This window comes from Rhincodon typus, chromosome 12 (assembly GCF_021869965.1).
Source record: "Rhincodon typus isolate 14 chromosome 12, sRhiTyp1.1, whole genome shotgun sequence".
Taxonomy (NCBI): Eukaryota; Metazoa; Chordata; class Chondrichthyes; order Orectolobiformes; family Rhincodontidae; genus Rhincodon; species Rhincodon typus.
Genome location: NC_063343.1, coordinates 51,351,088 through 51,362,410, shown reverse-complemented (window position 1 = coordinate 51,362,410; position 11,323 = coordinate 51,351,088). Strand labels below are relative to the sequence as shown.

General features: G+C 37.9%; 1 protein-coding gene across 1 annotated transcript in view; it reads left to right on the top strand.

The window, feature by feature from the left end:
* The window catches only part of LOC109935560 (septin-8-B-like), an 87,638-nt gene extending 79,474 nt beyond the window's left edge, over positions 1 to 8,164 (top strand). The window contains exon 10 of the mRNA XM_048603564.1: positions 3,812 to 8,164. Coding sequence (XP_048459521.1) covers positions 3,812 to 3,815 — 4 coding nt within the window. The 3' untranslated portion in view covers positions 3,816 to 8,164. The remainder of the gene's footprint in view (positions 1 to 3,811) is intronic.
* The last annotated feature ends 3,159 nt before the right edge of the window (positions 8,165 to 11,323 follow it).

The window sequence follows — 11,323 nt, the reverse complement described above, 5'->3', positions numbered from 1 at the left end:
TTTGCTCCCCTGCCATTTCTTTGCTCCCCTGCCATTTCTTTGCTCCCATTACTACTACTCTAGCCTCATTTTCCAGTGGTCCAATGTCCACTCTTTTCATTCTCTTAACTTTTACAAGTCTAAAAATACTCTTGCAATCTTTTATATCACCAGCTAGCTTACTGTCCTACTTTCCTCACTCATTGCTTTTTCAGTTGTCCTCTGGTTTTTAAAGGCTTCCTCATCTTACAGAATTATAGTCATACAGCATGGAAACAGACCCTTCAGGTCCAACTTGTCCATGCTGACCAGATGTTCCAAGCTGATTTAGTCCCATTGCCAGCATTTAGACCATATCCCTCTAAACTTCCCTTTTCGTTATACCCATCCAGATGCCTTTTAAATGCTGTAATTGTACCCACCTCGAGTACTTCCGCTGGCAGCTCGTTCCATACTCACACCACCCTCTGCATTGAAAATGCTACCCCTCAGGTCCTTCATTTCACACCTTAAACCTATGCCCTCTAGTTTTGGACTCCCTCACCCTAGGGAAAAGGCCTTGGCTATTCACCCTATCCGTGCCCCTCATGATTTTAGAAACCTCCATAAGATCATCCCTCAGCCTCCGACGCTCCAAGAAGAAAAAGCACAGCCTACTTCAAAGCTATGTTGACTATCCCTAATTAGTCCTTGCCTTTCCAAATGCATGTAAATCCTGTTCCTCGGAATGCCCTCCAACAATTTACCCACTGCTGATGTCGGGCTCACCAGTCTGTAATTCTCTGGCTTTTCCATACAGCCTTTCTTAAATAATGGCATCACATTAGCCAACCTCCAGTCTTCCAACACCTCACAATATCTTAGCAAAGGGCCCAGCAATCTTTACCCTAGCTTCCCACAAAGCCCTGGGAAACACCTGATCAGGTTCTGGCTTCCTGCTGATCTTCACCACATTGTATACTTTTTCTTTCGCTTTAATATTGTCCCTGACCTCTTCTGTCGGCTATTGTTGCCTCTTCCTCCCCTTAATTTGGCTCTTCCTTGGAAGTAATTTTGCTGTGTCTCCCAAATTGTCCCATAGAAACTCCTGCCATTGCTGCTCCACCATCTTCCCTGCTAGGATCCCCTTCCCATCAACTCTGGCCAGGTCCTCCCTCATGACTTTGTAGTTACCTTTACTCAATTGTAATTTGACCTGATTCCAGCTTTTTTTCTCTCAAACTGCAGGAGGAATTCCATCACCTACGGGTTCCTTCACTATAAGCTCACTAATCAAGCGTACCTGATTATATATCACCAAACCTGGATTTGCCTGCTCCTTTAGTGGACTCTACCACAGGTTGCTCCAAAAGAAAATCTCATCGACATACCGCAAATTTCTTTTCTTGGGATCAGCCTGATTTTCCCAGTCCACCTGCATTTTGAAGTTCTACATGATTATTCCCCTTTTCACCCAAATTGCTACTAAAAATGCTTAGCCTTTTATGCCGCAAAATTATGTTTGCCTGCAGTAGCTGTTTCAGGATGCAAAGTTTTTCAGTGATATATCCACCTTGATGCTATTCAATTTGTTTTACTGCATCAACATTTTCTGAAATAGAATATTGTTTTATCTGAAGTGAATTCAAAATGGATATTATCCAAGTGAACTGTTTGTGTAAAAGTGAGGTTTGTTTACAGTTACCTTCTGTGAATGCCACGTCCACACACTAAGTCCTGGTTTTTAGATAGTATAAATAGAAAGTACTGGAAATGCTCATGAGTCTAGTTCTGGTGGAGGACCATTGACATGAAACATTGGGCTGAAATCGGTTTTCTTCATTGGCTGGAGAGCTGCTGTGGTACCCCCATGCATGAGGCCTGTGGAATTGTGTATTTCAGGCACTTTGGGTCCTCTCTACGATTGACATCCTTTGGAGCAGATATCCCATTGGCTGGCAGCTCCAGGTCAAACAGAGGCTGGCAACTGCTCACTGCTACCATTGCCAGTGGGAAAGGTGACTGCCAGCCATAGCACATCCACCAGAGACCCAGGGATGTCACACAATACACGTAGACCAAATATGAGTGTAGCAGGATGGGGATCACATGAGACATGGGGCAGCGGTGACTTTCAAAGACCATTTCCCCTAGACGCTGCCGAGCCCTTCAATTGGTAACCTGTAAATGAGGAACCCACCCTATTCACCCCAGGAGGCTGTTGGCAAACTCAGTAGGGTTTGTTGGAAGGGATAGCCTTTCTCCTCAGGTTAGATCTCTGAGACACCAGTTATCTCCAGAGGTAGTGGATGTTAATAGGTTCATTGATAGGCCTAATTAACATCTCAGCAGCAGCAACAGAAGATCCCATGCCAACCCCTTCAACTGCCCTTCCACTTAAGTTTGTGAGGTGCTCCTGCCAATGGGAGACTGGCATGAAGCCTGCCCCACAATTAAAGAGCCCAGCTGTGACAAGCTGCGTTAAGTCCAAACCCATTAAACTCTGTTGCTCTCTCCATTGATCATATCTGACCTGCTGAGTAGTTCCAGCATTTTCAGTTTATATTTCAAATTTTGACCATCTGTGGTATTCTCCTTTTGGTGTAAGTTTTTCAAACTGTACACTCCAAATTTATACCGAAGCTAATTACAGGGTCAATCCATTTCATGTATTTATCATCGAGTGTTGGTTTGCTAGTTTCGTTGTCAACTTGCATCAAATGGGAGCACTTGCCTCAGAGTTATCTGGGTATTTTTTCATTTTCTTTCCCGATCTTCTGTCCCCTGTTTTATTTGTCTCAATCTCCTCCTTTTTGCATCATCCCCTCTACATTTCTCTATTTACTCTGTTGAATTTGCTTTCTCTCACAACCTCCACTTCCTTTTTCTCTCTTTAGTTTCCCCGGTTTCCTTGCTCATTTTCTGACCACCTCCACGACAACTTGCCCTAATTGTGTTATATACTTATATTAAAACACCCCAAGGCACTAGAGCGTTATGAAGCAACATTAGTCGCCAAACCCCATTAGAAATATTAAGGCAAACAGCTAAAAGCTATCTCAAAGGGGTAGGTTTTAAAAAGTGACCAAAGTGGAGGGATTTAGAGACTGGAATTCCAAAGATCAGAGCCTGGGGAGCTGAAAGTGCAGCTGTCAAAATGGAGCAATTAAAATCAATGTGCTTAAGAAGTTAGAATTATATTGATTGCTGATATCTGAAAGTTGACAGCTAAAGGGTTGAGGGCATGGAGCGACTTAAAAACCAAGATGAAATTCTAGAGGTTTTTCCAGGAGCCGTTGTAGATCTCCAAGTGCAGAAGTGATGGGTGAATGGAACTTAGTAAGAGTGGGGATGCGTGCAGCAGACATTTGAATGATCTCAAGTTTATAGAGGGCAGAATGCAAGAGGCTGGCCAAGGGTACATCGGAATAATTTGGTCTGGAGGTAAGAAAGCATAGATGAGAGTTTCAGCAACAGGAAAGCTGAGGCAGGGATGGTGTTGGGTGATATTGTGTCATTAGAAATAGGAGGGGTTTTTTTGTGCTGATGTTAATATATGGTTGGAAATTCATCATGAGGGCAAACATGACACCAAGGTTTGAGTGATCTGGTTTTGTCTCAGATAGTTGCCAGGGAGAATGGCGTCAGTAGTTAGAGAATAGAGTTTAACGTGGGCTCAGAAGGCAATAGGCTTCAGTATTTAATTGAGGCAATTTCTGCTGAATGTCTGATAACCACCTCCCATTCTCCAATGCTGAGTACTTGAAAATCATCACGCAATAATATTCAACAGAGTATTTATTATTTTCTTTATTTGATATGATTTCTAATTTTTGTTTTATTTCTCTTTCAGTTAAAGCTTCATACACGTTTAAACCTGTCAGTATGGGATTATTTCTTGTGACCTTAATAACAATAGTTACAGTATTAAAAAAAAAAGTCTCTTTGCTCTAACTTTTCCACCCCTTACAAAATGGACATCAAATATTTCATGGAGAAACTCAAGCAGAAAGAGCCAACATCAAGACCTGTAAAACCCTGTTTGGACAATCATTGCATGAATTTTGTTTTTCCACTTATTTCATTGCTGTTATTAATCCTAATTTCATAGTCTGACACATTGGCTTCATTATGTCGAATCTTCAAATGAATTGTTCACTTTTATTTTCTAAAGAGCCTTTTTTAATGGAACATTGACACAGAATATATATATTTAAAATATTTTTGTAAACATCTCTAGTTAAAATAAAAATTAAAAATAAAATACATTGTCAAATGACATTGTATGAAATGCATGTGCAGCAACAACAGAACTGTTTTCTTAGCTTTAAGATGTAATGCACCAAAGAGTATATGTAAGATGGAAATTAAGTCAATCTTTATTCACCATGTTTTATAGATTTGATTTTCTTAAAAATGAAGGATGTTTTTGAATCTTGAAGTTATCTCTTGGGAATGCCTGATTGTGCAATTTTCTGCCAAATTGTTTAGTCCTGGTTCCAAGTTAAGGGGAAAGAAGTACTAGTTTTATATTCTAAAATGGGATCTTAAGAAAGAAAGTGGACAACGCTTGTGTTTCCCCACCCATAATTTGTTGGATGCTCAATTTCTTACATGTAGTATATTAAACAGTGGAACAACACACTGTATGATTTAAACTATTTAACTACGGCAAATTGCTCAATTATTGGATTACTTTAGACTTCACAGGAAATGCCTGGTTGCATTTAATATCAACTCATCTTTTAACGTTTAATATCTGGGGTTATATGTTGACCCTGTGACAGAAGTACTAGCCTTTCTCACTTTGACTTTTTACTCCCTATACCAAACTCTTATATTTTTGCACTTAATATAAGGCTGGGTTAAATTGTCAAATCAATATAACAGATTACTTATGCATTTTCATTTCCAAAGTAATGAAATAAATAATATTGTAAATATCTTGCTTTACACACACTTATTTTGAAGCCCTCTACACTCGAGCAGTCAGATAGTTGGATGATCTCACTGTGTGTTACAGGTGATGGATAAATTGCAACTTGCATTGGTACCTGTCTTGTAGTTTTATTGCATGTCAGTATATTTTTAATAAATTGGATTGATCGGTACTAATAGTAGCTGATGTGCTGCAGGACTATGAGACACTATCTTATTCTATTGTCTTTTCTCTTGTTCCATGTAAATGAGAGATTCAATGAGATTCCACCAAAAGTGCATTTAAAGGAGCTTGTTTGGCAGCAAAAAATAATTAATATGAGGAATTATTAGATAGATTAGCCCACTTTGAGGTGTCCCTTTTTAAGAAAGGTAGTCACTGCAGCATTTTATAGTTTTTCTACCTTTTTTTGTATGAAGGAATTACAGTTTTAGATAACTTCAAAATTTAGATTTTTTTTGTTTTAGAATTTTTTAACTGAATATATTATAAAGTTGTACGTATTGGCTTACAGAGCAGGCTCAAGGTTAGATTTTTGTTTTGAAATTAGTCTTGAAATTTCCCTTCTTGAAATTTGCTCCAATTCACGGAGTGAATACATTAATTTTGGTGACCACTCAACAAATTGAGAACAAAATGTTTTAAACAAAATTAAGAAATATGTAATAATTTTATTTTTATAAGGAAATGCGTGTACCACAAAGTAGCATAGAAGATTCAAGGACTTATTTAATATATTACACACATTTACACAAATAGCACAACCCTTTTAGCGCATATACTTACATGCATGATTAAATCAACAGTAATATATTTTCATTGATCAGGCATAATAATTTTTCCATTCAACGTATTTAACTCCAATTGTTTTTCTTTGGTTAATAAAATGCCAGGGGTGTTATGGTTTATAGGTCTGCATCCAGCCTTTCCCGTCTCCCTGCGTTTCCTTTACTGCAACTAGCTGAAGCAAAAGTACAGAAAGGTACACTTGTGCATGTAAACCTCTATTGTAATGAAATATTAAACTGATCAGCACTTGCATAGCTTATAATCATGTCTGAATTTAAGTCAAATGTAAGATTTTACTTGTATTACTCTTCAGGATTAATCATGCATTTTGTTAACTCCCCATAGTCTGTAGTGCTGCGAGACATGATTAATCATTCAGAAATATGTATTCCCAATCAGTTGACTTACTATTGTGTGTTTAAACAGTTCTACCATGAATACCATCAATGTGTTTTAACGCAGAGCGTTGGGGTGCTTTGCAAACACCATATTTTATCACAATAGAACAGACCAAAATGGAATTTGAAGGCAGCTCTGGTTTATGAAGTAAACCAATATGAACTGAGGTGTTTGTTATGCTGACACGACCAGCGGGTTTATGCTGTACTTGTTTTTTTTGGTTACATTTTAATTTACGTATTCACTATCAAAAAGGTTTTGGGTTGCTTACTGTTTTCCTGCTGTGCTTGTTTGGTCACCAATTTCAATTCAAATGCAAGGTGTGAAACCACAACAATTAGGTACTTCATTAAATGTAAAATAAATCTTTCACACATGCAAAGCTGCAAGATTTCATTTTTATTAATTGTCTGTTTCTTCACTATTTCTGTTGAATCATTGGTATCATTCAGAAGAGATATAGATTGGTGAATAGTCTCTTGATTTTCATTTACACCTAAACTTTAGAGATTAATTATGTTAGAACAATATTAATTTAAAAATAAGAACTCAGAATGAGCTAATACTCCATCTTCTGGTAAAAGAGGAAGAATTCTGATTCATGTTTTTAGTTCATCCAATGTTACAGAAGTGCTGATGGTAGATGTAGAAAGTGGAGGCCAGTAAGTGGACAGAGAGAATGAGGGAAAGTCTTCAAGTAGGTCACCAAAAGCAGTCATTCACCTCATGGCTAATTATAGAAGTGACAGAGATCTGCTGTAGCGTGTTGCCTTCCTTTTTGGCTCATGAATGCTGAGCGAGGACACCTAGTGGCTAGAAATGAATGTTCCTTTTCTTACTATGGTGGAATGGATTGAAGTTGGAAGATGCTGTGGTCTTCTAGTTGAAAAGCAAATTACATTCAGGTGGCCTTTTCCATAGTCAACTAGTTCTCAACTGAAAGCTAGCCACCTGTATTGAGGTATCGTAAATGTGCTGGCTTTTAATACCTTTTGAATTCTACCTCACTCTGATTTAGTACTTTCAGCAGAGTAGGCATTATAAGAGAAAATCAGGTCGGGACAGAAAGGAGGTGACATGGTAAACAGCTACTATCTCACTTGTGACGCATTAAATCTGTATGTCATTGTGTGACTTACATCGATCTGATCTTTCAAGCTGAAGCAAATATTTTGTACCTTCGTTTTGGTTTTGGCTTTAAATAAAGATATTCGATTGGCAAGTGCCACCTGACTTTATTGATTTTCAGGTCTAAATGACCTCCAGTTTGAAATTCTTTGAGAAAAGGATGTTGTAATGTTCTCTTTAGTTATACACAAGTGCACACTATACATTATTTCTGGAAGTGGAGAGATTTATTTTTTAAAAAAAATCAGGTTCACCTTAAGGTGTAATTTCTCATGTGTCGTTGGACCAAATTATTCTAAAGCACATTGTAGAAAAACAAGTATTTTTGCATTGTTTCTTATCAAGGGTGCTTGCTTGAAATCCATAAATATTTATAAAATTATATAATTTTTACATAGACATTAGAGTTAAACATTGAATTGTTCTAAAAAGTTTGCATATAATACAGTTACTAATATTATAACTTGAAACTGTATCACTCCATATAGTATTCCAGTTCATTGTAATTTTTAAAAAAAAATTTTGCCTTTTGGTGTGCTTATGTAATTCTTATCTTGCTTTCAGCCACTGTAATTCTGTGTACCTGTTAGTTTGCTCAGGTCATGTGCTGTTGTGGAACCTTTGTACATTGTCTTCATACTTGGAACAAGCCTTTAATTGTTCATTGTGTGACAGTATTGCACTGACCTCTACCATTGACTGTTGTCTTTTTAATTATATTCTGGTATTTCATTTAGTTATCCATTTTACTCCAATACATTGTGCCCATCTTTAATTTGCTGATTGAGTTTCAAAAAAATGATATGCATACAGCAAAATCAAAATGGTTATTTCTGTGCCAGATTAGTCTAGGTTGTATTTAAAATGTCCTGGTTTGTTTTTTTTTTAATTTTACTTCATGCTGACTGTTTATCATTAAATATTAAATAAATCATTTGTTTTTGACATTTATGTTGCTTGTTTCCATCTCATGTTTGATGTCCACTCTTTAGAAGTTAAAATAGAAGAGAGGGAAATCGCTTCAAAAGGGTAAATCAGTATGAATCGGTAATTATAGTGGGAGACTAGTAAAAGGAGAGGTGATGCACTGAGTAAGCCACTATTTACTTGTATGATGCTGTACAGGTTCTGTGCTCATAGTTCCTACTTGCCCAGTATAAAAATAGGACATGAATTTTCTGTTGGCTCAATTTTCAGCATACTTTTTGGACCATATTTAATCAGTATAAATTGTTAATGTCAACGTTTCCATACAAATTTGTTATACTGAATGTTGCTTCATTGTTAAAGGCTACCAAAGGACTTTATGGTGTTGCTGACATCTTTCAATGTGTTTGCCATCTTTAAATAGTAATATTGCCAAATGGTCAGTTGGTTAATACAATACAATAGTCTATTAACTGACTGGTGTATCCGTGTTTATATGTGAAAGATGGAGCCATTCATTCACCTCTTTCAAAACATTTTCAACGTTTTCCTCTTTATAGACCTTATAGAATGCTATTTAATGTGCCTCTCCAAACACAATTAACTGAAGTAAATTTAAGATTACTTTTCCAATTCATTTATAATTTTGGACTGCCTAGTAATTTTCAAAGTAAATTGTAAGGAGCCAAAGTCCACAAAAGACTTTTAGAATATCTCTTCATGAGAAACAGAGAGATAGAGACACTTGGTTATGTGTAGCTTAACAGTAACGACTGTACAAGCATGAAGTAAGGTAAGGAGGCAGACCTCCATGTAGTACAATAACTGGTAGAGGATTGAACCTGCACTGTTGACTTTATTCTGAACCACACTAGAGTCGTCTAGCCCACTGAGCTAACCAAGCTCTTTTCAAATTAATTAATCAATCCTCAGAAGTAAATGATGTTTATCCAAAATACTGAAGATTAGGCAGATCAGTTCAGTGAGTTGAAATGAATAAGATCCTCAAAAAGTGGACATGAAAATGACGTTTCCTCTTGTAGGTGGAGTCCAAAAGTGTCCTCCAGCTTTAAAATTAGGGGTTGCCCTTATAAGACTGAGGTAAGGAGACACTTTGTTTTTCCCTCCAAGGGTTGTGAGACTTCATAACACTCTGCCTCAGAAGGCAGTGGAGGCAGGTCATTGAACATTTTAAGGGTGATGAGAGGTTGGTGAGAATGTGGAAACACAAGTGGATCAGCCATGATCGCACTGAATAGCAGTGCAGACTTGAGGCTAAATCTGCTTCTGCTCCCATTTTGTATGTTTGTAAATGTATTAGCAATGAGCAGATCATTTGACAACAGTGCAAATATTGTAAGAGTCGGTGTCTTGTTAAGAGCCACAAGTTTCAGTATTTGAGCTGTTGCTGTCTCTAATTCTTAGAATTAAATTTGATAAAGTTGTGTCCAAATTTGCAGAGGATTCTAAATTGGGAGCAACAACAAATGATCAATATGAATACTTTGAAGTTCAAAAGCATCTTGACAAGTTCAATCATTGGGCAGAGAACTGTCACTTGCAGTTAATACAAGGAAATAGAAAGTTATGAAATTTGGAGGAAATGCTGATATGGACTATATGCTAAATGGAATTGAACTTCAAAATGTGGAACAGGGAAAGAAATCTTGAGATATCACAGTGATTAAATTCTGGACTGCATTACCTGTTAATGTGTTTGGAAGTAGATTTAATCGAAGCTATCAAAGGGAATTGGATTGTTACCTGAAAAGGAAGAATGTGTAGGATTATGGGGAGAAGATGGTGGATGACACCATGATTTTAAAACTATGAACTTGTAGATGATGAATAAGCTTCGGGGAGTCAGAAGGTGAGTTACTCGCTGCAGTATTCCTAGCCATCTACCAGCTCTTATTGCGATTGTATTTACATAGCTAGTCCAGTTCAGTTTCTGGTCAGTGTTGATAGTGGGGAATTCAGTGATGGTAATGCCATTGAATATCAAGGAATGGTGGTTAGATTGTCTCTTATTGGAGATCATTGCCCAGGTCTTGCTGAATTTGAACAGTATTTGAGGTGTTGCGAATGGTGCTGGACATTGTGTAATCATCAGTGAACATCCCACTTCAGACCTTATGATGGAGGGAAAGTCATTTATGATGCAGCTGAGGAAGGTTGGACCTAGGACTCTACCCAGAAGAACTTGTGATACATCAATATGCCAATGGTCAATTACATCACATTCTAGTTGCTGAATAGAAAGAGCTTTCTTGACCAGACATTTGCAAAAATGTTCTTAAAAAGGGCAGCACAGTGGTTCAGTTGGTTAGCACTGCTGCCTCACATCACAAGGGACCCGAGTTCAATTCAATCCTCTGGTGACTATCTGTGTGGAGTCTGCATGTTCTCCCAGTGTCTGCGTGGGTTTCTGTTGGGTATTCCAGTTTCTCTGCACAGTCCAAAGATGTGCAGGTTAGATGGATCGGCCATGCTAAATTGTCCATAATGTTTACGGATATGTAGGCTAGGTGGATTAGCATCGATTTAAATGGGGTGGGGGACTGCAGCTGTGTCTGGGTGGGATGCTCTTTGGCGGGTTGGTGCAGTCTTGATGGGCCAAATGGCCTCGTTCCGCTCTGTAGTGGTTCTATGATTCTATGGTCACGCTTGGTATACGCTGAACTCTGGTGGATTCCCCACTGGTGTCATGACTCACATCAGTGGGTAGTGCTTGTCCATAAATAGCTACCTATTCAGTTGCCTCCATATCTCAGAGGTTGATGCTATGGTACATCACCACCGAATTAAGACCTTCTAACTGCTGGCAGAATACATGCATGCTTCACACAACAACTGGACACTGAGGGACTGGTATCTCTTTCAGGAATTCTAGTATATGGCAATTTTGTCAATCAGGAAGCAATGAAGATGGAGCCAATAGCACCGGGCACAATAGGGAAGCATGCACTCTTAGCAAAACTGCCTCCTAAGACTTGGTAAATGATTACTGTGACACTCATTTCTCAGCCGGTGATTTAATAAATAAACACTAAGAAAATAATGATCTGATTGGGCACAGTCAGCACAGATTTGCAAATGGAAAATCCCGTTCGTCAGAAGTTTTGGTGTTTTTTGAAGATAATATCAACAAAATTGATAAAGGGGAACCAATATATATCATTT